Source organism: Hibiscus syriacus, unplaced genomic scaffold (assembly GCF_006381635.1).
Source record: "Hibiscus syriacus cultivar Baekdansim isolate YM2019G1 unplaced genomic scaffold, ASM638163v2 tig00014086_pilon, whole genome shotgun sequence".
NCBI classification, from domain to species: Eukaryota; Viridiplantae; Streptophyta; class Magnoliopsida; order Malvales; family Malvaceae; genus Hibiscus; species Hibiscus syriacus.
In genome coordinates, this window is record NW_024062316.1 from 1 (window position 1) to 27,447 (window position 27,447).

At 35.1% G+C, this 27,447-nt stretch overlaps 2 protein-coding genes and 2 pseudogenes across 2 annotated transcripts; 1 reads left to right on the forward strand and 3 right to left on the reverse strand.

Moving 5' to 3' along the window:
* Positions 1-152: 152 nt before the first annotated feature.
* Positions 153-811, forward strand: LOC120206916 (annotated as a pseudogene).
* An 82-nt stretch (positions 812-893) lies between these two features.
* LOC120206920 lies at positions 894-4,605 on the reverse strand (annotated as a pseudogene).
* Positions 4,606-15,826: 11,221 nt separating this feature from the next.
* LOC120206917 (choline-phosphate cytidylyltransferase 2-like) lies at positions 15,827-24,668 on the reverse strand (the record flags this gene model as incomplete). The annotated part of the gene is made up of 9 exons (XM_039206481.1): positions 24,448-24,668; positions 24,156-24,269; positions 23,771-23,866; positions 23,530-23,572; positions 23,287-23,442; positions 22,864-22,944; positions 22,499-22,639; positions 22,226-22,422; positions 15,827-15,860 (listed from the first exon to the last, which is right to left on the reverse strand). Coding segments are annotated over exons 1-9 (984 nt in total), but the record flags the coding sequence as incomplete, so codon positions are not given.
* LOC120206914 (zinc transporter 1-like) lies at positions 17,756-18,734 on the reverse strand. The gene is made up of 2 exons (XM_039206479.1): positions 18,117-18,734; positions 17,756-17,953 (listed from the first exon to the last, which is right to left on the reverse strand). The coding sequence occupies exons 1-2, from the start codon at positions 18,732-18,734 to the stop codon at positions 17,756-17,758; spliced, it is 816 nt and encodes a 271-aa protein (XP_039062410.1).
* Positions 24,669-27,447: the final 2,779 nt, after the last annotated feature.

Consider the following 27,447-nt stretch of genomic DNA (forward strand, 5'->3'; position numbering starts at 1 on the left):
TTGCTCTTCTCAGCCTCTTCTCACCCCTGAAGGTTGGCTCCATCTCTGTTATGCAGTTAATTGTTAAAGTCGAAACTTATGCCTGTTTTATGCATGCTTACATGCATGGCAAAATTAAGTTAATTTTGTGGCTCCGTCTTTAATTTATGCAGGACTGAACAATGCTCCCGCTTCAGGTTAGTTTCCAGTTTCTTTCTCATTGATGTATTTATTAGAATCTAGAACCGACAATGCAAGGAAATCTACAATTGTTCTCTTATCTTTTCTGGGTTTCTTGGTTACTGTTACACCATTTTTGCTCCTATCACGTTCTTTAGGTGTCAACTTTACCTTAACAGATTTATGCCTTCTATATCTGATGTGAAATCAGTATATTCCATAATTTCTCTTATTCTTCTCTCTTTACTCTCTAATAATCACTGTAGTACTAAATTACAATTGCGGGTGTTGCAGACGTATTTGCAGATTGCGCAAAACATGATCCGGAGGTGAATGAGGACACTGAAAAGCAGCTTGCAGAACTTTTGACAGAAGAGCTGAAGCTAAGAGAAGCTGAAGCTTTGGAAAGTCAGCAACGAGGCGACATGGCATTACTGGAGGCTAGAAATTAGCATCACAGTATCAAAAGGAAGCGGACAAATGCAATTCAGGCATGGAGACATGCGAAGAAGCCAGGGAGAAAGCTGAAGAAGCACTGTCGACTCAGATGAAATTAACAGCAATGTGGGAAATAAGAGCTCGACAAAAAGGTTGGAGAGAAGAGGTTACCAAATCTCACACACAGTTACAAGATAATCTCTTGTTCGTCTGAAACCATCGACCATGGCTATATAGGAACAAGATCATTAGAAAACTTTATTGGGGATGTATATATATTTCAGTAGTGATAATAATGAGAAGTAATATCAAATTTATTTGAAGGAACATTGGTCCAGAGAGACTCTGTGCTCCTAAATACTGATTCTAATTTGCCTTCTCGACAGCTGTGATTGTACCAGCATTCCCACTGATTGAATCATACCTTCGATACATGTGAGCTACAATCAACGAAGCTGACAGTGTCACATAATCCTTTGCTGCACATTGCTTATTCATTTCACTCGGCGTCCCGGTCTGAGGTCCATTCGACCAGAACAAGTAATTCAGCAACTCTTTCCCTTTCCCCACAAACCTGTCTGGTTTAAAACTCTCCGGTTCTTTGAAAACTTTACCATCCCTCATGGCCAAAGGCTGATATCCACAAAGTAACTCACCTTTCTTAATGTCGAAAACCGATTCATGAGAAGTGAGTTGAAAATCCTTCCTAGCTCGCGCGTATTGAAGTTGTACCGGCGGGTTCATACGCAACGTCTCGTAAACGACCGAGTTCACCAGCTCCATGTCTTTCACCGAGTCGAACCTCAGACCTGTTGATGTCCCACATACTTTCCTCACTTCGTCTCTTAACCTAGCTTGTAGCCCGGTTCTATCACTAGCTATGGTGTCTAACAATGTAGGTAAAAAGACGGAGAAACCACCATACGCATTGAAGCCGAGAATGAAGATCAAGTTGTGGATGACGTCGGATTTGGAAAGGCCAAACTCTTTTTCACCAAGCTGAACGACTTCTTTACCGTGCTGTTCGATGAAGCTATAGAGTTTTCTGTAGCCTCCACTTACGAGGGCAAAAGGGTAGGTGTAGGAGTGAAGAAGTATCTCAACCAAGGGCTGAAAAGCGAGGATAGGGACGGTGGGGAGGAGTTGGAGGCCGAGCCATAGGTTCATGGACAAGGGACCGGACTTGGCAACGCCAGGGTCGAGGGCAGGGTCGGCTCCGACGAGGGACTTGCTGAGGAAGTTGAAGAGGAAGGTTTGGAGGTGTGAGCCGAAGGAGGAGGAGCCGCCTTTTGAGATGTCGGATTCAATGGTGTCGAAGAAGATGTCGAGGTTGGCTTGGAGTTCCTCCACCCACACTTGGACCCACGCTTCAGGATGTCTAAAGCAAAGTTCTTGAGCTGTTCAATTCAAACATCTCAAACAACCGTCATTGCAATATCAGTAACATACAAAGTATTTAACCCAAAAACACACACACACACACATTCTTTTGGATGTTGAGAAAAAAGCAGCAAAATCCATAGCCAACTATCTAGGGTTCTTATTACGTACCTATTTTCCTTCTAACTTGTCATTTTATTTAAACAATTTCTATTTTCAATCATACAATCAACAAATGCGTTAAAGGAAAGATGAACTAAGGAGATTAAACCATGTATATCAAGGGTTTTCAACAAAATAATATTAGCAACGAAGGAACACTAAATGTTTTTTTCATCATTTTAAAAGGAATTTAACGACGAACCTGAAGGTGATTTCTCTACTCAAAGGCAAATTTTTTATTAAGCAAATATGTTTACTTTAAATTTTAATATGATTCGGCTCAAAGGAAGAAAGCAGAGAGAAGTCGCTGAAGATGCAAATGGAGGTCTTGCCACAAAGCAAAGTTCAGGAGAGTTGCGTTTGCACAAAGGTTTGCTTCTTATACTGAATTCAGTTGTTTGGTGCTTTTAAACAAAGGAAAGTAGATCTGTACTACGTGATGAAGGACGATGATTATTGTGTTTAAGACTAAATTGATATAATTTACAAATATAAAAGTTAATTTGTTGTATTATTTTGAATTAGAACTAGTTAATAATATATATAAATTTCGAGAATTAAATGTATTATTATATCAAATCCTATTATTTCGTTGTATTTTTAACAATAGCTGATAGGTGATTAAAATATAAAAAGCATGCCATCATTAGTGAGTAAAATGAAAATTTTAGAAGTTGGGTAACCAAACTCTAACCTAGCAATAGTCAGATGACTTAAATAAAGGTAATTTAACCCAAAAACTAATAACAAGTCTAAGGAATTCAGACATTTTAAAGTAATATATATGTATATTGTTATAACTTATATTAATTAATATATTGGATTAAAAGGTCATTTCAAATTTATATAATACTGGGGGCCATGCTGCCTATTTATGGTTGATCCTGATGTGTGGCCATACCTTGTAGTTGGCCCTCAAAGGTGAGGACGGTCCAAAAAGCTTATCTTGCCTTCACCTCAAAACAATTTCTTTAATCAAAATCAAATCTGAACCAGAGTGAACAGAACTTACTCTTTCAAAAAAATAATCAAAAAATTCATTTTAATCTGATGTTAAAAAATTCTACTTGAATCGATTCAATTTATAATTTTTTAATTTTCGAAAAAAATTAAATTCTAATTAAATTATAAAACATAACTCGAATAAATAAAAATTTAATAACTAGAGATTGATTTTTAAATTTAAATCAAATATATTAACTTATCAACGTATGAAAATATATATATATATAATATTGATTTTTAACAAGTGTTGTAAAATTAGCGATGCATCCTTCAATCCTATCTCATTTTTTCAATATGTATTATTGAAAATTGTCACATCACATAACAAAGCATCACGTGTTTAATAATGCAGCTCCAAAAAAAAAATTATCATCGTTCATTCTCTAAAATATTTTTCTTTTACCAACTCAATGTCGGTTGATGCGAGAAATTATGAATTAAACTAGTATCCCAGTTCCCCTTCCTTCCCCCCCCCCCCCAATTTTCTTAGAATCCAAACATGATGAGAGAAAATTTCAACTTCATGACAAAGAAAAGGAAAAGACCGGACAACCCCTAATATCTGGTTCCTTTACACTAATCTTTGGGCCTTTGTGGGGGTCATAAAAACAGCTTAACCATTTGTCCTTTGCTTCGGAAAGAAAGATTGTTTACAAAATCGGTGGAGGAAAAATTTTGATTTTTTTCACTTTTATTTGTCGGAAAGAAAATAATTCACACTTGTGAAGAAATCATCACTAACCCTTTCTTTGATTACTTTCTTTGAGATTTCTTTGATTACTATTGAATAAATAAATCTAACAAGATTTGAAGTAAATTCCTCACCAATAATTTCCTTCCAGTTATCCAGTTTATAGTGTCATGGAAGAAAGGAGGGAAAAAGACCCAGATTCATCACGTACCTGGGCATGTTTTGGCTCGACGGTATCAAGATAAGCACAAACCCTGGTATTTCCGGTGTAGCCGGTGCTAGGCATGAAGTCCCCAACCAAAATATCTTTTTTCTCAACCACTTCCATGTCGAACAGATGAGCGAAAGAGTTGCAGTCGAGGACGGCGATGACATTGGGGTTCACTCGGAGGAAGAAAGGGAAACTCGGGGGAACATTTGTACGGAAAACGGTGCTCTTATGCTTCTCCATTCTTGACCGGAAGAAGGTGTCGGGTCCCTGGAACCAGAAGTAATCTAGACGGTCGGAGATTGGTCCTACCAAAGGCCAGCCGTAGGATCCCGGGATTGTGCGGAGTGGGAGGTTGCTTGCCTGCCTTGATGGTGCTGAAAGCGACTGACTTGCCAACGGAGAAGAAAATGATGGTGGTGGCATGCACATCATGGCTGCCATGGCCTTTACGGATCTCTAGCTAGAGTGTTTAACTTGGTCTTTGTTAACGTTTCAAGTATCCTCAATGATCTGCCGTTTTGAGTTTAGAGAGAAGAGAGCTAAGTTTGGATTTGATAGTGATGAGCTACACTCATTACCAGGGAAATTTTGGAAGATTATGTACGGAGTTTTTTTCTTGAGAAAATAATTTTAGTGACTAAAAATATCTTATAATATAAGATTTTAATTAATATTTTTTAGATTTGTAAAATGACCAACTAAATCGTAATTCGATCGATAATTCGCAATGCGATCTCCGGTATCGCAAATCAGTTTCCAGATTTGCAACGCGATTTTAATTATCGTTTTGCGATTTCTCAAATTCGCGTTGTGATTTTTCTGAATACGTAAATCGCAACGCGAATACGTAAATCGCAACTCGAATACGTAAATCGGTACGCGATTACGTAAATCACAACGCGTATCTGTAAATGCAATGCGTATTTGTAAATCGCAACGCGTATCCGTAAATCGCAACGCGATTTTTTAAGCGCCATTACAATCGCTACGCGTATTTTATTTTCAAATTCCAAACACGAATATTAATTATCGGAACACTGAACCGTCCACAGTATATCCCGTAATCGCAACTCATAACCTAAAACCTAAAATCACAACTCAGTCCTATCTCTATCTCCCACTCTCTACGGCGAAATCCGTCCCCATCTCCGAAGATTTCCGTCCCCATCTCCAGCAAAATCCCTCACAACCATTCACGGTTAGAAATCACTCACAATCATTCAGAAATGGAAAATCAACCTCCGAGGGTTAGTTTTTTTAATTATTTTTATTTTGAAATTTTTGCATTATTTTAGGTTTTTCATATTGAAATTGATGATAAGTTTACTGGTAATTTCAATAATAAATTAACCATTTCACTTAGATTTCTTATTAAATTCATTCGATTGCTGCCAATACTGCTAAACTGTTTAGTCTTTAACCCTGTGAAGTTAGTATTTGTCTTTGTTTTGTCTTTTGGTTGAAGTAATGCAATCCATTAAAGTTTCAATTTACAGAAGAAGAATAGTTTCTAAACTTAAAATCGCAACATGAAAATGAAAATCGCAACACGAAAATGACTATCGCAACGAGAGAAATGAAAATCGCAACGAGAGAATCGCAACGCGAAACCAAAATCGCATGCGATTTTAATTTCGCGTTGCGATTCTCTCGTTGCGATTTTAATTTCGCGTTGCGATTCTCTCGTTACGATTTTCATTTCGCGTTGCGATAGTCATTTTCGTGTTGCGATAGTCATTCTCTCATTGCGATTTTCATTTCAACCAAAAGACAAAACAGTGTTGTAAATTTTAGTTTCAAGAATAAACTGCTACTCTTTATGTTTATTGTTTTTGGTATATCTTCACAGTGTAGTTTTTGGTATATCTAACTTGGTATGTTTATTGTTTTTGTAGAATTTTTTTCGGCTTCATTGACATTAAGGAATAAAGTTAGCCTAGCCACTACAATTGCTTCGAAGCTTTCACCTGCACAAAGAAAATTGTTTGAGGAAACCTGCTTTGGGCCATGGCTGAGAGTACATCATCCGGGTGGAGATGCTAATTTGACCCATTTGTGGCTTCAGACCATGACTAGCGATCTACCCGACAGTATACAACGTGGTGAGGAAGAGATATGATTTCATTTTCCACCGGCGTATACTTGTTTTGGGCGGAAGGAGTTCTGCTTAATCACTGGTCTACGATTCAGACACGATGATGTAGGCCGATACACTCGTCATAGCACCCGCCCATCATAGTTATCCCGGGTTTTTCCTGATGAGTCAATAGAGAAGTCGAACTTACACGTCGACGACCTGAAGAAATTGTTTAATAAGAAAGATGGTTTTACTCGGATGAATGACGTCGATGTTGTCCGAGTATGCTTTCTAGTACTTTTGTATGCCGACTTTTTAGGCAGAGAGGCCAGACAACCTATTCCTCAGGAGCTAATATTATTGGTAGAGGATCTAAATGCATGGAATCTGTTTCCGTGGGGTTCATATATATATGGAAAGCTACCTGGACTAAGTTGTCGTCTGCCTTTGATGACCGCAAAAGTTTGCGTGACGATGGGTCGAAATACACTTTGTCAGGCTTTGTTTGGGCCTTTAAGGTAAGAATTTCTATATAATGTTTTCAAAATTATAATTAATTATTTAACAATTACTAATGTTTGTTATTATATTGTTTGTAGATTTGGATATTCGAGGCTTTCCCCAGCATGCGGACATATGCATTAAAAACTTCAAATGATATTCCTAGGGCTATTTCATGGAAGAGGAAACGTCTGTTGGATTGGGAAGACTTAATACCATATGCGATAATAAATAATGTAAGTTAACACAAATACTATCATATATAAACAAGTTATTAATAGTAGACGTTTAACTTTGTTTGAGTTTTTATATTTTTAGGAGGCCAACACTCCATTACAGAGACTGACACCTCTACGGAGGCTGAGCTTGCCACTGATTGGTGGCAAGCTAGTCAGCGTTTTTTTTGTGGCACGAATGATGATCAACCTCCACTTCCTCCACTTCGAGAGCCATCACATCACCCAGAGCCATCACCTGATCGACCCGACTATACACCTCTACAACGAGAGCCATCACCTATCCCGTCACATCATCGAGCCTCTTCTCCACCATCACCTCATGATAGGCGACCGGCAAAGATGCCACGACTTCTATCTCCTGTTCTCAGAAGTGAGCTGCGTGAAAATGATGTATGGCTGCAAAAGTTGATTCAATAGTAGATGAGGAAATAAGAATTATTGCTTATTTTTTGATTGTTTAATTGATTTGTAAAAGATGATTTGTTTAATTGATGTGAACTTAATTCTTATTTGTACTTGTTTAATTGATTGAAATGTAATGGTTGATTTTGTTGATTTCAATATGCATTATGTTGAAGGCAATTTCGCGTTGCGATTTTGTCGTTGCGATTTTCATTTCGCATTGCGATTCTCTCGTTGCGATTTTCATTTCGCATTGCGATAGTCATTTCCGCGTTGCGATTTTCATATTCGCGTTACAATTTTCACGTTGCGATTTTCATTTCGCATTGCGATTCTCTCGTTGCGATAGTAATTTTCGCGTTGCGATTGACATTAAGATGATAGCGAACGTTATTTCCGTGTTGCGATAGTCAAATGAATGCCTAATAAGTGATAACAACTTAACAAATCATAGAAATTTTCAAACTCAAGTTACTAATACATGCCTAATTGAAAATATTAAAAGTTCACACATAAAATCCACATAATACAACGTTTGCATTTAAAAATCACTTAAGTTAACAGTCCCAAAAGGTGAAGCCGGTTGTGATTGGGATTTTAAAGATGATTACGATTTTGATTGCCTTTTGCTTGACACCATATGAGCTTTGTATTTTGATGAGGTTCCATATTTTGGTAGAGAAAAAGATGATTGTGATGGCACTGGTGATCCACATGTCAACCTTGTATGACCATTTCTTTGCACCAACTACATGTCGATCTCTTCTTCTCTTCACCCTTAGACGGTATACGATCATGACTTTTTGGTCGGCCAGGTAGCCTTCTGTCCATGGCTGGTGGCAAAACTGTTTGTAAGTCATCTGGTATGTCACACTCAGAAGGATGTGGAATAGGGTAGACAATCTCGCCATAAGTCTGTCGATATACTTCTGTAGTGTAGCAATCCATAGCGTATGCGCTTGAATCATCTTGGTTTAGATGAAAATAAACTTTTATAACATGGGCACACGGATAACCAGATGTTTGCCATTTCATACAACTACATTGCATTTAGATCGACAATTTAAGTTATTATCCGTACTTCAAACAAAGTGTTTAAACATGGTTCAACTCTCCATGACGTTGACTTCACAACACGTTTCGTTATCTTTTTTTCTGTCCATGGTGTAACACGATGTTCCAATGTTCCTGTAAATTTAAATAAATAATACTTAGTAAAATATATGATAAGTTACGAATTTAAAGAAATAATACATGCATGGTTTCTTTTCTTGTAGTACCACTGTTGAATAGAGGCTCGAAAAAACTCCATTAACATAGTAATGGGTAATTTCCGGGAATGACGACTTAGAGCGTTGATTGATTCTGCACTATTAGACGTCATGAAACCATATCTTGCTCCAAGTTGATGTACTCTTGACCATCTTTCAAACCCGACATCTTCTAGTGTTTGAGCACACTGAGGTAAAACATGTCTTAAACAGTTTATATGCTTATTAAAATCCACTTCCCGATAAGCTTTTACAGCCTTCCAGTATGTCCATCTGTGATTTTTTATACCAGCAGACCTTGATTTTAGATTTATATACAAATGAACACCACAAAGTCCATGAAAAGCATTTGGGAAACACCTTCTAACAGCGTTGTCAATTGAGTTTGCCTTATCGGATATGATTGTCAGATTGCTAATAGGATATATACAATCCCTAAGATGCCCCATAAACCATGTCCATGAATCAGAGCTTTTAGATTTGCCAACCCCGTAAGCTATTGGCAGTATCCCATTGTTAGCATCCATGGCTACTGCTAATAAGTTTACTCCAAGGTATCGACCTTTTAAATGTGCTCCGTCAACTATAATAACTGGGCGCATGCAATTAATAAACGAACGAATCTACAAAATCATATACACAAGAAATATAATCATTTAAATGTGAAATGCATGTGACTAACAAAAACGAGTCAACAAAATTATATTGATTTACTAACCGCAACACCAATGGCGATAAACACCAACTCAAAGCGTCCATCTCTATCTGTTTTGATATGAGTTACCGACCCATGATTTTTCAGTTTTAAATTGTGACAATAAGCCGGCAGTTGGGCAAACGATGCTTCTGGCGACCCCCTCAACAATTCCAAGGCATAACATTTGGCTCTCCAAGCTTGAGAATATGAGATACTAATCTTGAACCGAGCATTTATGTCAGTCATAATTTCATGTCCCCGATATACCCTACCATTCAAAAACATTAACTCAGCCAGAAAACCACCCAACACCTTTTTGTTTGTCTGTCTATGGTGAGGAAAAACTTGGGTTCTTGAACATGTATGTTTATCAATAAAAGTCCTAACTTGAAACAATTCGCAATCTTTTATCCTCTTTGCAATCATACGCCACATACAGTTTTTGTCAATCATACACCTTGTTTCGAAACGATCTTTGCTTGATTTGTTAACTTTTAGTTGATAGCTATCTTCCACACATTTCGTATACAAAGCTATCTTCAAGTCTTCCTTTGTATCAAAACAATCATCTTTCTTGATACGAATAATTTTTGTGTAACAATCAACTGCTATCTTTACCAACTCTTCTTCCGGTATCTGAAGTAATTCTGGCATATTCCAGTTATACTCCCGTGGCATTTTCTTCGGGGACTTTTCTTTGGGGATTTCTTCTTATTCTTTTTCTTATTCAGTGTTATATGAATTACAGAATGGATGTTCAACATGTTCATTTATAGTCGTAACTTCCTCCTCATTATCATCAACAACATCTTCCTCGGCAACGGCTGTTTCATCATCAAAATTCGGGTATTGACCAATATCAAAATCATTACATGCAGGGTCTGTTTCTTCTTCTGAAAAATCATCAAAATCCGAGTATTGACCAAGATCAAAGTCCGGGTATTGACCAAGATCAAATTTTGAATACTGACTAGTACTCACAATTTTTTCTGTTGGCTCATCATCGTCTAACTGGTCAATACGAAAACCGGAATATGGTGCTGAAAGTTGATTGGGATTTGGATTAGGGAAAGGTTGTGGGTTTTGAGATTGTGTTTGGTATTGGAAATGTGGTGAAACAATATTTGCTTGGTGATGAAATTGTGGTGGAACCATTAAATTTTGAGCACCATAAACTGGGGTTGAAAAACTTAGTTGATTACTACCCGCTACTGACCCAACTTCACTACTTCTAGGTTTAACAACATACAATGTAACATCATCACTTGAAACACTAATGTAAGCAATGAATCGTTTAACATCTTCATTGTCGGTTAACAAATAAACTTTACCATTTCTCTGATAAGATAGCCTAAATCCACTTAGGGGCTCTAAATTCAATTTATTTGCAACACGTAACATTAGAGTTTCATAAGTTAACTTTTTTAATGACAGTTTTAGTTGAAGATTCATGGGTAAAGACATATATTGTAAAACACCATGAACATTCTCCCATGACCCTCCAAAACACAAATCTATCCAATCATGATCAACATGAGATGATTTCATTATTGTAAATTAATTTACTAAACAAACGAGCTGCGAAACTAAAACCTGTTGCCGGATGGGGAATGATGTCATTGGATATAGGAACGGATGTCGCCGGAGAGAGTGATAGATGGAGATGGAATGAGTTGCGATTTAGGGATTTAGGTTATGAGTTGCTGCGTAGTTATATACCCAAAACATTTGTGTTGTGAAATTAAAACCTGTTGCGAATTCAGAAATCGAGTTGCGAATTTGAAATTCAGTATTGCGATAGTCATAATCTCGTTGCGATTTACGTATTCGCATTGCGAATTAGGAAAATCGCAACGTGAATTTGAGAAATCGCAATGCGATAGTCAGAATCGCATTGCGAATCTGGAAACTGATTTGCGATACCGGAGATCGCGTTGCGAATTATCGATCGCATTGCGATTTAGTTGGTCATTTTGGCAAATCCAAAAAAAGTTGGTTAAAATCGTATATTATAAGCATTTTTTGTCACTGAGGTTATTTTCTCTTATTTCTTTTCTCATAAGAAGGATGTATAAGGTACTACCATCTTAATATACCGTTAAAAAATTATTATTATAAATGTTAATTATTTTTTAATATTTTTGATAAAACGTTAATTAAAATATTTTTTATCAAAAATGTTAAAGTTAGACGTTACTTAAAATATTTTATATTTTTGATAAAATATTAATTAAATTTTTTTATCAAAAATATTAATAGTAAGTGTTTATTTTTTTATCAGAAATTAGGTAACAAAATTAATATTTTAAATAAAAAATAATATTTTAAATAATATTTTATTAAAAATATTAATATTTTCAATATGATTTTTTAATTGTATATTAATACAATCGTACAATAAAATTACTCAAATAATAGGAAAAAGGAGGGTGAGATTATGTTGATGTGGTGATACAATTTTACAATGAAATGTCGGAATACGTGTCATATATTATGCATTTTTAAGAGAATAATATATATTTAAAAATAATATTTAAAAAGTAATTTATATTATGAATATATTTTTTATGCAAATAATAGTGGGAAGTTTTATTAAAAGAAGATAATATACATCATTATAATCAACATATAATTAGGTCATGCCTTATAATCATTAATATAAAAAATTAGTCATTTGAAATTATATAAAGATCTTATAAAGAAATAATAAAAATAAATCTAAAAAAACTCGAATAAAAGATATACACGAATATATTTAATTGCATCGATAAACGAACTACAAAAAATTAAATTATTGAAAGACCACTAATAATCACAAACCAAAGTCAAGCATCGTGAGAAAAATATCTTTCAACACAAATTACGTATTTAAATCTAATCAAGGGTATAAAGCAAGAAAGATCAATATACTAACAAATAAATATCATTTTGATCAGTTTATACATCGTAAATCTAAACCTGAAAAAATAAACAAAAAAACAACCAAATGACCAAAATCGTGCTAAAATACAGAAGAAAATGTGTCACAAAGACAAACGAAAGTGTGCCATAAAGACAGAATTGTTAAAAATTAAAAAAAACTAAATAAAGAGAAAACGATATGAGGTATAAAAAAATAAAGAAAAAACAAGAAATACATATGATCAACAATTAACATTAAAATTGATATCGTCGTCTGCCAAGCAAAGTAAAAAAAAAGGAATGGGAAACAAAAGGCTAGAATTTTTTTCTTCTCAAATCATTCTTAATCTGATTATGTTATGAACATTTATATATGTATATATCTATCTTTATGTATAAGATAAGATTTTGGTGTATTTTATTATCAGGTCTTTAATATTCATCATTATTAAAGTTATATATTATATTTACTACTTATAACTATAAATATAAAGGTGGAAAGAAGTCTTACCACATACTTCATATTGAGAAAACAATACAAAATTTTCTTTATTTGATTTCTTTATTTTACGATCTTGTTATCCGTTTACTTAAAGAAAAACTAGTTAAAGATTAAATTTTATCTCTATCTGATTCGAAATAAGTCATTAGTCTATCCTTGTCCATTTTTTTCTTATTTTCTTAAAATTATTCTATTGTTTTTGCTTTTAAATTTTTTTACCATTAAAGCGTTTTATTCCCTATCATATTATCATTTGATTTCGTCACCGTGTGCTTCACCACTGTGAGTTCCACGCTTAGTTCCAACCAGAACCCGACCCTTCCGGTCCCTTGTCGCCATCGAATCCTCTTTCGCGATGTGGGTAAGTTCCTTTTTCTTTTCTAGTTATTTCATTGTTTTTTAGGTCGTGTTTTAGTTGGATATTGCATTGAATCGTTGAGTTGGACCTTTGGGAGTAATTGGCCGATGACCCCTCTCCATTTGGCCGCCACAAACGCCGCCCTGACGAATGGCCTTTGCTCCATTTGAATATTCTTGAACTGGTCCTAGTTAACTCGAACCAGACTGAGTCAACTCAAACCAAATCGAGTCAACTTGAATCGATCTGAGTCAACTCGAACTGATCTGACCCGTTGACTTTGACCAAACAATTTACTTTGACCAGAATGTTGAACATAGTTGACTTTGACCATCATTGACTTTGAACAAAAAGTTAGTTTTTTTCGAAAAGTCTTATTTTATGTTTTCGACGTCCTGGGTCCGAATCAAAGTCTGTTTTGCCAAATTTGAACCCGAAAGTTTCCGAATTGACCGTCAAACTCGAATATGCATGTACTTAATTATTTTATTTAAGAATAATTAAATTAAGGTTAATGAATAGTCTAAGATATTGTTATTTGAAGGTACATGAGACTCTACTGACCGTTCGACAGCTCGATCCAGCTCCTCTCGATCATTTCGACCTCGCGAGCCAGTGATTACAGTGATTACTCGTAGGACCCATAAACCTCATTAATAATTCGATTAAAATTTTATTTTGATATTAACTTAGTTTATTATGAATTAGATTCGAGCACTACTGCAGAGCGTGGCGAGACAGGTGTTCAGTAGACTGCCGACTGATTCCTTTTTGCTATGTGTGTTCCCTATGTGCTATATGATTGTTTTATCTCTTTTGAAATGTGATTTACCAAAATTACTGATTTATGGGTTGACTGTTTATGAACCATGCTATCTGATATGTGTTATCTGATTACTTGTTTTCACTGGAAGATATGATTATGTCGATTTATGGATCATTGAATTCACTGCTTGATGTGTGAATTGTTTTATATAGATATGTTTTAGGTACGATACTGAAGTATAGAGGTTCAACTCTGATCAATCTGCTAATCTTACGGACCTAAGGTGACCTTGGGTAGACTCCGATGCCCCAAAAACTTTCTTGGGTGAGCTCTCAGGCCCCAAGATATTCCCTTAGGTTAGCTCCTATACACAATGGATATAAGGTAGGCCCTTATGATGCAATTATGGGAAATGCATTTTGGTGTATGGGAGGAGGTAATTATGAGTGTTAGAATTTAAACTTCACTATGACTTTTATGATTCTTTACTGAATTATTTCTTTATTATTTTTCTCATTATGTTTTACTTGCACCATTGGAACACACCAAGCTCTCTAGCTCACCTTTTCAAACTTCTTCCCTTTCAGATGCTTTTGGATAAGCACTCCGGACCTGACACTTAGAGGATCGACACATTCGTACTTAACAATTTGTTGTAATTTTTATCTTCTGAACTGCTCTCATTTACGGTGATATGTGTCTTTATTTTGAAATACTTATTTTTATGACGATTACTGTTTTTGTTACTGATGTTAGACTTACAACAATACAGATTATGACATATTTTATTTTACACAATCACTTACGGTTTAATATTTACTCGAATTTTTTATCATTATTAACTATGTTTTTTTAATGTTATTTATAATGTGGATTTAAATTATCGATGACGGTTTAGAATATGTTTCGGAAATTTTTATTGTAATCCACTATATCTAGTCGTAACGGATAGATCGGTATATAGGGTTACATATGCTTTTTCTTTTAATTCAAATCAGGGGCAATAGAGGATATCCAAAAATAGGGTTTGTAATTTTGCCTACTTAATTTACTTATTGATGTTGGGATTGGGAAAACAGGTAGGTGAAACTTGCAGCTCGGGCGTTTTATGATGACGTGACGACGAAAGGAGATAATCAACCGAAGACGGGTCGTGGGGATAACAGAGGGATTGCTGTTGTAGTGCTTGATGCTCTTACAAGGTACTGATTCTTTACTCATCTATCGGGAATAACTAGAAATAGCTTTATTTCAATAGTTTTGAAGGGGAAGAGGCGAAGTGGTTTTGTTTGGAAAGGTAGCATTGAATTTAAGGTTTGTGTTTTTGTGATAGGTATAGCGTGGTGAAACTGAAGTGTTAGACTAGATGGACTACTTTGGCAAGTGTCCCGCCCCCCTCCCCTAGTCCAATAAGAAGTCTTGCCTTAGGAGGTTAGCATTAATAATTTTACTAAGATTTATTTAGTTATGCCGTGATGCCAAATATGTTTATCAGTCAAGGATAATTTCTGGTTGCATGCAATAATCATGCCTATTTGCTTGAGCTTCTCTTCAGGCTTACAATTTCTCAGGCACCTTAGTCTGTTATTGTTAGGAGACAATGGGTTAGGGAAGAAGATTTGGCAAAGGAGTTGAAACTACATTCTAAGCAACTTCGGCGGATTCTACGGTTATTTGAGGAAGAAAAATTAGTAACCCGGGATCATAGGAGAGAGGTCAGAGTCTGATATAGTACCTTTTCTTTTTTCTTTCTTTGGGATAATGTTTTTTAGTTGTCACTCTGTGTGGTTTTGTCGGTAAGTATTCCTTCTGTATCTGTTTTGAATCATTGTTGTTCTATTCCTTAGTAATTTCCAAACATGTACTGTGCTTATCAAATGATTGAAGCTCTCTTGCAATTTCCAAGCAGATTCAGACTTCTTAGTTTGTTAAAAATCTCTGAAGCAACGTGTTTTGTAGATATATGATGTTGTTAGGTATAGACTGCATCGTATGAAGAAAAAAATACAGGATGAACTTGAGGACAAGTATACTGTTCAGGAGTATGTATGCCCTGGCTGTGGGAAATGCCGTTGCTTCTCTCTTTTCTTCTCACTTTTAGTGATTTAGTAACATTGAAAAATTGAAGCTTCCCTAATACCATGTTTTCAGATACAATGCATTGGATGCATTGCGATTAGTTTCTTTGGAGGATGAATATTTTCACTGCGAAAGATGTAATGGAGAATTGGTGGCAGAGAGTGACAAGTTAGTTGCACAAGTCGTAGGAGATGGAGATGACAATGCAAGACGACGACGGCTTGAAAAGTTGAAGGACATGCTTCAGAAAATGGAGGTAAATTTTCCTTTTCAAGTTACTATTTAATTATTACCTTATATTGCATATCCATTTGTGCTTGATCCATGATGCGGATATATTGAAATAAGAAAATTAACCCCTTTATCATAACATGGCAAAATTTATTAGTTTGTTTACTAAAAAGACCCATTCATAAACTCCATAAAAGAAACACTAACCAAATAGAAACCCACAAACCCAACCTTTTAAAATACCCAACATTGTTCGAAATAAACATTAACCTTCCAGAAACTCTATCTTCCTTTGATAATCAAACAAATTTTATGTTTTTCTTATATCGGTTCAAAATGATCTCTAGCATAAACTCGATTTATGGTTTTGTAATGCTCTTCTCTTTCTGATTTAGGCTTCCTGTTTCATGTTTGGTTTGATGGTTAAGCTAGACCTCTCAAACCCAGGTTTTAGACTATGTAATTTTAACATGTGTTTTTTTAATTTGTTTAGTGTTTTTTTCCATTAATATCAAATACGACTATAGGCTAAATACAAATTCTTCTATGAATGAATCAAGTGGACGACGACATTTCCTTCCCAACACAATGGATTTGAGTAATCTCAACAGCACTTGTCATCTTATGATTGATTGTGATCGATTTAATATAAAATTTATTTTTTAAGAAATTGATTTTTTGCTGCATCATCATTTTTTTAACACGTTGACATCCTAGATTAGCATTTGCGGTCCAGCTGTACTTGAAACCTAAGTTAGTAGCTTGTTATAACCTAAGGAAATAAATCGAAGGAGAGGTAATGCGAAAAAAAATCTTATTATTGAATAGGAGATTGAAATAGTTAAATATACTGAGTTGCTGACTTCTATTGGACTTTTTTGCTAAAGATAAAATTCTATCTAGAGATAGATTACAAAGACTTGAACTTTCTTAACATAAGACTCCTAAACACACAAGACTTCTACACGGCAGATTCTGACAGACTTATTTCTTTATATATATATATATTTGCAGTATATGTTTATACAAAAAATGTGGGAAGACTGCTTGAAAACTGATTTGAAGGATTTAATCTTTACCGAGGATATGACCTCAGATAGGAAAGTATAGAGACTTAAGACCAGGGTAGCTGAGTAGTACGAGTCACATCCTTAGGGTGTATCATCTCTGTCTGTTTTTAATGCCTTTATAAAAATTTCCATGACGTCTACTTTTTATACGTCTCTGTCATTGTAATTTATGAAGGCTAAGAACTAGGGTATTGGAAAATGTTGCCTTAGTTTAGGTTTTAACCCATTTGACCTTATTTCTTCCCGTTGCTTGCTATCGTTGACTTCTGTGTATTCTTCTCTTCATGTTTCCTCTTTTTAATTTTAGTCGGATCTTACGTTTCTGTCTATATGCAGAGCTTTTTACGCAGGGATTTAATTTCAGGGATTAATTCTCATTACAGATGTGCATATGTAGATTACATATGTAGACTGTTTAACTATGTATTTATTTTTTATTTTTATACATGCATTGCATTTTATCTTTATTTTTAATTTTCTGACTGCCGGAAGTCTTCCACGGAAGCTGCTCTCAACCTGGCGTTGGGGGCAGCCTACTACCCTACCTTCCCTACCTTCCCCTTACCCCATTACATATGGGAATAGGGTTTTGTTGTTGTTATTTATACAAAAATGTTAGCCTTTTTGAATTCGTTTTTTGCAATAGATGGGCATATGTATTACTTGGGAAATGCATCCACCAAGCCCCATGCCTTCAAAGAACTGATGAAAGGTGAGTGCAGCCACCAATGGCCTTATAGTCTTTGGACTTTCAGAAGCACCCAGAGATATCCCTATGATCACCGAGTGCACCACTATTCCCAATTCCAAAACCTACATCATCAGATAAATCTATCAATTTTCATATCACATAATCAGAATTAGGGATTTAAGTTACAGTTTCGGTTGTATTGCATTTATTGCGATTGTAGAGATGCTATTCTAATTATTGCGCGTCATATATATATATATATATGATTCATAAAATAACAAATACCTGAGATACTACTCGGTGCCGAAGAAGCTGAACTGAATCCGAACGCTGGACCATAGAAACGGAACCATGAGCATGGCTATGTGTGGCGTGAGTATGAACCGGCAAATGATTTTCGTTTTCCTCTGTTTTCTCTTCATCACCACCGATGTTCTGTTGTGATTTGTGAAGGTGAGACTTTGTGTAATGAGGAGTAGCAAACACATCAATCATCACTGTACCGATGGAAGCGGCCATCGCCACCAGTCCGGCGAATGGAAACTTCCCCCAAGGATTCTCATGGAGGCAAGGAGACGTTAAGTTCTCCGTAGCGTCGGGAAGAACATGGATGAAGCCGGTGGACAATATGACTCTGACGGCGAAGGCTTTGATGAAAAAGAAGAGATTTTTCTCAGGACGAAGAGCATTGACGGTTTCCCCAAGCGGAGGGAAGCAAACACCAATGGCTCCGGCGACGAGGATGGAGGCTATAGCAGCCATCTTGTATTTGAGCGCTAGAGAGTTGTCCCGATCTTCATCTTCGGGTTGGCAGGTGCAGTCTCCTAATACACGGGAGGGAATTAGTGTTAGAAAGCAGCAGCAAAGAAACGTGAAGGATTTTGTTTCCCTAAAGTGGATCATGGCTGCAACTGAGTCGAGTCGAGTTTGATTGTTTGAAGAGACAATGTAATATATAAAGGATTAGTATAAAAGTAAGTCTCTAAATTAAAATATTTTCTCTATTTAAGTATTTAAATTATTTTTCAGTCAATTCATATGTCTAGTGTTATAAATGTTATTATTTTAAGTATCCCAACCTTAACCGTTGTTAATAATTCTGTTAAATGACATATATGACGTTCGGATAATTTTTTAAATTTTATTTAAAATAAAGAAATTTAAAATATATATTAAAAAACAAAATTTTTAAAATTTTTAATAAAAAACCAAAAAACTTTGAAAACGTTTATTCTAATCCATATACCTACGCTGATCACCGCCATTGTCGTCGACTAAACCTCCACTGACGACACAACCACCGTCACTAGCCATTCCGACCGTCGTCACCAAATGTTGATTTTAAAAAATATTTTTAAGTATAATAATTTGTTTTTAATTTATTTTTAAAAAATAAAATATTAAAAATTATCAGAATATTGCACGTGTCACTTAGTGAAATTTTTTAATGATCGTCACGATAAGTACACTTAAAATAATAACGTTTGTAACGTTAAACACTTAAATTGATTGAAAAATAATTTATACACATAAATAGAAAAAATGATATAGTTTGACTACGTCTTTCGATAATTCTCTTGTTGAGAAAAAAAAATATATCAACATAAAATTTGGAAAAATATAAATATGCTATATTGACATCTATAGTTTCGTTTCCTTATTAGAAATATAGAAAACCATCCCTTTATATAAATACCAAAAAGATAAACACATAATATAAATACAAATCTAACAAGGTGAACTACGTAAATGAGTCATTGAAATATGAATAAATTTTTATTTTCTGCATGGAAGTTTTAAAAGCAACAACACGATCTTTAATATTATTGTTTTGTAATAAATCGGTCACTGTATCTTTACCAGCCCTTCCCGCAATCATAGAAGTTTGATGTGGCACCTTTGGGTGACTGGTTGGCATTATTTGGCCACGTTGGCACCCTTTGACCAGGCATTTTGGCACCTTTAGCTCCACTCTTCAGGACAGTACCAATGAAGAATCGGCGCTTGCTCATCTGAAAAGAAGTTGCACGCTTCATCATCTGCACTGAAGAAATTATGTCCTTCCATCTTCACATACTGGTGAGGTTGATAAGTTATTTTGGAGAGATTGAAGCAATCCATGGATGATGGTGAAGAAGAAGATGTTGTTGATGATATAAACGGTGAATAAATAATCACGTTTTTGGGGCTAATGTTGTTGATGACAATGTCTTCATTTAAGACAGCAATCGAGTCACTGTCTGATGAAATATTATTTATTAGCATCATAACTGGTTTTGAGAAGGCCATAGTCCATTTCCAATTGCTTGGTCTTCCACCTAGCACGGTGGTTTTAGACCCAGACAACAACTTGTCTCGGTTGCAAGACGAGCTCTTGAACTAGTTTCACTCCTCTCAGGTTCGAGGTTGATGCACAACGTGAACGTTTCTTCATAGCTTATGCACGCATAACATCGTGTTCCTTAGATGCATGCATGGCCTAATTTACGTGAACCTAATTACCATGCAAAACTACAGGGTCAGTCGCTATCCCATAAATATTTGTGAGCGTGGGCACATATATATTCATAATAAAAATATATAATATAAAAAAATGAGATTTCAGGGTGGACACATAACCGGGCTGTATAGGGTTCATATTTAATTGATCAGAAGAAGTCTTACTTTCAAATTTTCAAATTATCATATATTATATATTATTTTTTATTGATAATTTGTTTTCACTTTAAATTTTTATAAAATCACTGTCTTAAAATTTTAAAAATTTACCACAACATAAAATCACTTTAAATTTTTTATAAAATCAATGTCTTCAAATTTCTGGTGCAGACAAATATTTCTGCCAGTTCAATTCTTAAGAGAATAGAGCAACTCTGCTCTCGGTTTTTTTGGAAGGGGTCGGACATTACTGCTACTGGAGCAAGAGTGAGCTGGAAAAGCATATGCTTCTTGAAATCCGAAGGAGGGCTGGGATTAAGTATATGAAATCATGGAACAAAGCTTGCATGATCTCTCTTATTAAACTCATCCTAGCTGGTGAAGGATCCCTTTGGGTTTCTTGGCTCCACCACTACGTCTTCAAGGGTAAAAATTTCTGGTCTGTTGACATCAATTCCAAAGCCAGTTGGAGCCTAAAGAAACTGCTTAAACTCAGACCTGAGGCTCAACAAATCCTTTATCCTGCTGCTACCAACGCTGGTAAGATCTGGGACACTCTTCGGGAGAAGAAAACGAAGGTTCACTGGCAGAAACTTTTATGGTTCCCACTGCACACTCCCAAACACAGCATGATTACTTGGATGGCTTTTCTTGACAAGCTTCCAACGAAGGTTCGTCTACAACATATAGGGCTCATCAATGATAATCACTGTATTTTTTGTAATTCTCACCCGGAAACTAGAGAGCATCTATTCCTTCATTGCTCTACTGCTGTCTTAATCTGGAATACTGTGTTCTCACTTTCTGGCATCATTTTTCCTGCCTGTTCCTGGGATGATTTTACGGTTTGGGCAAGTTCCACTTGGAAAGGAAAGTCATTGCTCACTTTGATCTTGAAGATAGCTTTCAACGCTACCATTTACACGATCTGGATCGAGAGAAACAACAGGGTGTTCAAACAAAGAGCTCGATCTGCAGAAGAAATTATCCAGACCATTAAAGAATCTTTCAGCTTGATTCTTAAAGGTAAAAATATCAATAGAATTGATCCTGTTAATATTACTTTATGTAATCAATGAGGTATAGAAGAACATTGATTCTTTTGTAAGTTTTCTGTGTTGTTTTGAAACTTTTCTGTACTCTTGAAGCATTCTGCTCTTTGAATATATTTGACTTATCAAAAAAAAAAAATCATATGTACATCCCTACACTTAAACTCACGTTACTTTAACATTTTCAAATTGTCATATATCTTATATATTCTTTTTTATATTTTTATTGATAATTTATTTTCACTTTAATAATTTAATAAATCCGCTGCCCTAAAATTTCAAAAATTTACCGTAGCATGAAATCATGCTAACATCCCTGCACTTAAACCCTCCTCAACTCTTTTGGAAAGGAAAAACCTTAGCGATACGAGTCAATATCAATATTTTTATACATTTAAAATTTACTTTATACAATTCATACATACAATCATGAACATAATTAACATCATACAATTTTATAAATAACATCTACTTAAATACATCTTATATATATCCAGACTACAATTCTTTTTTAAAAAAGAATTCTCACATTGTGCATCAAAATTTTAGGTGAAAAGAAGCACCAATGGGGACAACAGCATTTTCAGGTATGACATGAATAACCAAAATTACAGAATGAAGCTTTCTACTCAAACCCTACAGTAGTAAACTAAAGAAGCAATATTTTTGTTTTTCTAATTTCTTTTTTTCTCGTCTTTCTGGTCGTAATATTCATCCTCGTCATAGTATTTCTCATTATCATTGTCATCGTCGTGATCAACATCGTCATCGTCGTGATAATAATATTCCTCGTCTTCATCACTGATTTCCAACAGATATGTGGAACCCCTTGATTGCTGCCTCACCAAATGCTCCTGGATTCGCTCTCTGATTGCAGTGCCCTGAAAAGCACCGAAAGTTTTTATGTGCATGCACTTGTCGTTACTATAAGCATAGAGTTCCTTGGATTTTGCTCACCATTTTGTGGAAACGTTCTTCGAACATCTCAAGAAATCCGGCAACCCACCGATCAGCATTTTCCACCAACTCGTTACATCCAGCGACCCAGCGATCGGCATTTCCCACCCACTCATTGCGGTGCATAGCAACAGTTTGTATCTGCAAGTATTTTCTGGTAAAGATTAGAGAATTTCATTCAGTTATTATTGCATCATGTTTAACAGTTACAAACTTAATAAATGTTACGCTGACCAATTCATCACCCCATAAAAAATTAAAAGATGTGCATCTGGCTTCCAATGAACGACTAGATCCCTACCATTAACCACTGGAGAAGAATGAAATATAATAGATCTAGATAGTCATGGCATGAGGGGATATACCTTTTCTCCCACCTTTTCTTGGTGTTCCTTTACTTTTTCATGTAGTTTCTTCAGTCTCATGTTCACTCTCAATCTCTTTTCCTGTTGATATCATATGGGAACATCAATATAGAAGCACTGATGATAAAAAGGGTGAACACCCCCTTGCACCTCTGTGATTTGAACATTTCACTCAAGCTTCCTTATGCTTGTTTTGCCCCCATGTACAGGGACGGACGTAGGATTTTATGTTAGAGGCGAACTTATAAAATTTTAGGAAACGAAAATAGATTATAAATAAAAAATACAAAGAAAATATCTAAAATACATGTGAATTTAAAATTTTAAGAGGCGGCTGCCTCCTCCTCCGTCCCCTTTGGTCCATCCCTGCCAATTTAGTATCTCAAGGTAAAGTTCCATTCTCACAAGGATTCAAGACCATACCTTGACGTAGCTAACTCCAAGATCTTTCCTTGAATATCCACGGTCCAAGTTACGTATCACATACTGGTTATAATCTTTAATAATTCTCATTATTATATCTGACGTCGAAATCCCATCAGTTCGTTTAGTTTCCTTGAACTTCCCAGCAGCTTTAACCTAAGAACAAGAGCTTACTTCAATATAAAACAAAGTTTAAAAGAGCACCAAATGCATAACTACAAAGAAATGTCTCAATTAACTCACAAACTCATACACATCATTGGCGGCTCCACTGGCATCAGCGTAGCTGTAAAATAAATTATGGCAAAGTATAAAGACTACATGATGTGCTGAATGCCAAGTATTTATATATTTTTCAGTAACTAAAAGCCCTATATAAAATAAATGGCTGTCCCTTTTTCCCATATAGTTATCTTTCTTATATAATGCAGCATTCACAATGAACAAATTAGTCTCAAAGCAAGCAAGCATTGTCTATCCTTACGGAAGCGAATCATGAGCCACGTAGTCGATATTGTGTTTATCAAGAAATTCTTGATTGATAACCCATGGTGCATCGGGAATGACTTCGTCAACCCACCTGTAAGAAATGAATAACAAATAACACAATATCAATTCTAAGTTCTAACAAAATTGTTCTATTAAAGAAGAAAAGATTTACAACCAAATTGCTCTTCAAATGAGCTAATCCTAGTTGTTGTTTTCCCTTTAATGCTTTTCAATACAAAATCTAGAATATATTGAGACTGCATAGTATTAAATTGTGGCCACAACATCACGTCGTAACTTTTGCAACATCCACAATTGCAACACCACAATCGCAACCGCAATTTCGTATTAAGGTTGAGAGTTATGGAAAGAAGTAATACCTGCAATGGCGAAGGGATTCATAGCGCTCTGCTTCGGCCATAACAGTTTTACCCTTGTACTTGTGGGTTGTTTCATCATTGCAACACCCCACAACTAAATACGTATTGGGAAACCTAAAGTTCCGCAAAAATCAATCATATATGTAATCAAAACGGAAAATGAAAAACCAAGCAAAGCCCAGAAAATTAGAAACATCAGAAAAATGGCAGTGATGGAAATTTCTGAAGGATACCCAGAAATATGTGCAGATTAAAAGTTAAGAAAGTGGATAAAAGAGGGAGGAAAACATACAATTTCTTAGCTTGTTCGAGGGAGCGAGAGTGGCCGAAATGGAAAAGATCATAGATGCCATCGGCATAGACACGGACCAGGCGATCGGGATCGGGATTATCACTGGTGTTGTCGTTGTTCATGATGGAGATGATAGAATTTAGAAGACAAAAGTTGACAAATTTAAAATCTCTCGTGTCTCATAATTATAATTCGGATTACATGTCTTCTTCGTAAGGCAAAAAAGGGAGCTTCCGTTTCAAACAGCCCTCCATGCCTTCGAATATGCGCTTCTTCCGCTGCTATTTTTGTAGTGTGTCAAAATGTAAAATAGAACTTTGGGCTCTTCGATTTGTTTCTTGTTTTACCGTTGTGTTGATTCTCATCTCCCGCTCTTTAAAAAACTGTTCTTTAATTAGATTTATGCATGAATATTTTAGGATTTATTATTTTAATATTCTAAGTGATTATAAGACTATATATATTTTAATAGTACAGTAAACACTGACAGGACAGGATTAGCAATTACCAAGGACCGAACACATACAAGGAACAGTCACTAAATCAAAACAGTAAAAACGGAAGCTTTCATTATGTGGATCCAATGGCGCAAAATGCAATTCTCCAAGTAAAACTCGTCTCTTACTCATCATCAGTCAGCAAAACTCGGAGAAGATCAATCTTACCCAACTTTAAACATAAATGGGATCCATGCAAAAGCTTCGAACTATCCAATCATCCCAAGTTCTTCATAATTCTAAAACACTTTGTTCCTCTAACCACATGTAATACGTAATCATATTAATAAAACAAGAAGCAGCGCACAAAAGTACCATAGAAACCTAATGTAGTACATGAATGTACCCCATAAACAATGACAGACATAGAATTTTATATTGGGGGGACGAATTTTTAAAATTCTAGGAGGAATGAACTTCTAAAACCTAGGCTCCTCGGAGAAATCAAAATGGTATACATATTGACTTTGGTAACATAACATAAATGACAAGCTTTTCGAATTGCAAAATGACATAGATAAACCATAAGTACAAAGTATCCATACATGTTTAAAAATCGTATGTTGTGCACACTTAATTCTAAACAAAAATTATAATTCATAACAGTCATAGAACAAATAAATTAGAAGTCATACTTTCACATAATATTTTAGACATGTATAGTTCATAGAATCGTGCAACAAAAAATACAAAAATTAGAGAAAGTTACCTTAATAATAACATACCTTGAAAGATTAATAGACACATAATAATAATAATAATAAAATTAAAAAATTATTACACATAGCAGTATAAAAAACTTAGGTGAGACGCATGATAGTGCAAAGTTCACGAATCACAAAGCATAAATCTTTCCTCTAACTATAGTCATAGTTGAATAGGCCCAACATAGTTTGATCCTTAAAAAAATAAAAAAAATAAAAATCATAGGAGTCGGTAATAAAAGAATACGGATCAGAATCAAATAATTAAGTCAAATCTTCAAAATCAATGATCATAATCAAAGTTAACGATTAACAGATGAAGTGAACGATTAATAAGTCAGGCTAATGGATACGATTTAAAGGGTATAGGTGTCATTGGATATGAGTATGGTTTGGTTTGTAGGTTAGATAGGAACCCAAATTGTGGGTCAGAGCGAAAGGTTGTGGTCCTCACCAAGCTTAGGTAAGTGGGCTTAGGTGTGGCCTATAGGCATCGAGCCTAGATCATCCTTCCTTCCCCCCCCCCCCTTTGTTTCATTTTTGTACAGCCATAAAGAAGAAATGGGCAACGATCCAGATATGAGGTTTCAATTTCATTCCATGCATGGACAAGCTCTTTCACTCCTCCAGGTTTTCTTTCTCTATTTGCTTTTAACCACTGATTTGTTTCCTCGTACTTGTAATGATATTACTACTGCTATTTGTTTGTGTTATAAATGTATTTGTAATTAATGGGTAGTCCATCGCCACGGGGAACGGGAATGGGCAGACAATAACAATTATTACGAGCGAAGAAACGCCCCCAACCCAACCTATGCTTTAGCAGCATGGGATAGAGGAGATTATCAACTTTCAAATCCATGACTTGGTTAATGACACGTGTATTTTTTTTTTAATTCTCAACTCAGATTTTGTTAATAGATTAATCGAAATTAATGGTCGAGGACCAAAACTAAACAAATCGATAACATAAGGGATTAAAATCAATTTTTTTAAACCAGTGATCAAAATCAGATAAATCAAAAGTATAAGGTATAATCCATATAATTTACCCTTCATTAACTTGTGTGACCACATGCGTAGATTTCCCAAAATAATCTAATTAAATTTTAAACATTTATTAATATTTTGCCAAAGCGACGGAGTTTTGAGCGAGCGTCGCATGGAGGATATGTATCGTATAAATACAGGTGCTTGACATGACATACTTACTGTGATAATTTTGAAATTAAGGTGCACACTAATAATGATTATTTTACCAAAAAAGGACTTAATTTGAAAGTAATCTCATTGAATCACTCTGTTTAAATTTTTTTATTATTTCTTTTTTCAAATTATGTAAAGATTAGTCTAACTTTGACTTCCTTAATTCCACTTTGATGTCAAATGGGGCCCATTTCACGTTTCGGTTCACCCCCTCTGTCCGATTCCTTTCACTCTCGTATGTGTCCTTTTCTCTCACATTTTGAATTCTCATGTATTTTTTTCCTTCATTCTTTTGTGTGTTTATAAAATTAATTAAAATCATTATATTATTACTAAACTATGTTATGTTTGGTATATAATTTTACTTAATTTATTAATTAATTTTTATATGATAATTGTTGATGTATAACACGTGAAATGATGAATTACAGTTGTTTGGATGATGAAAAATGATATAATTAAGTTATCGATTCGTAGTTCGCTCATTCTAATTTGAACGACGAGCCATTAATCGACTATGTTCTAGTGGTATGAGATGAAATATGTTGTCTCTTCTTCTTTTTCCTTTACCCTCGTAAATCTCAAGTGCTTTA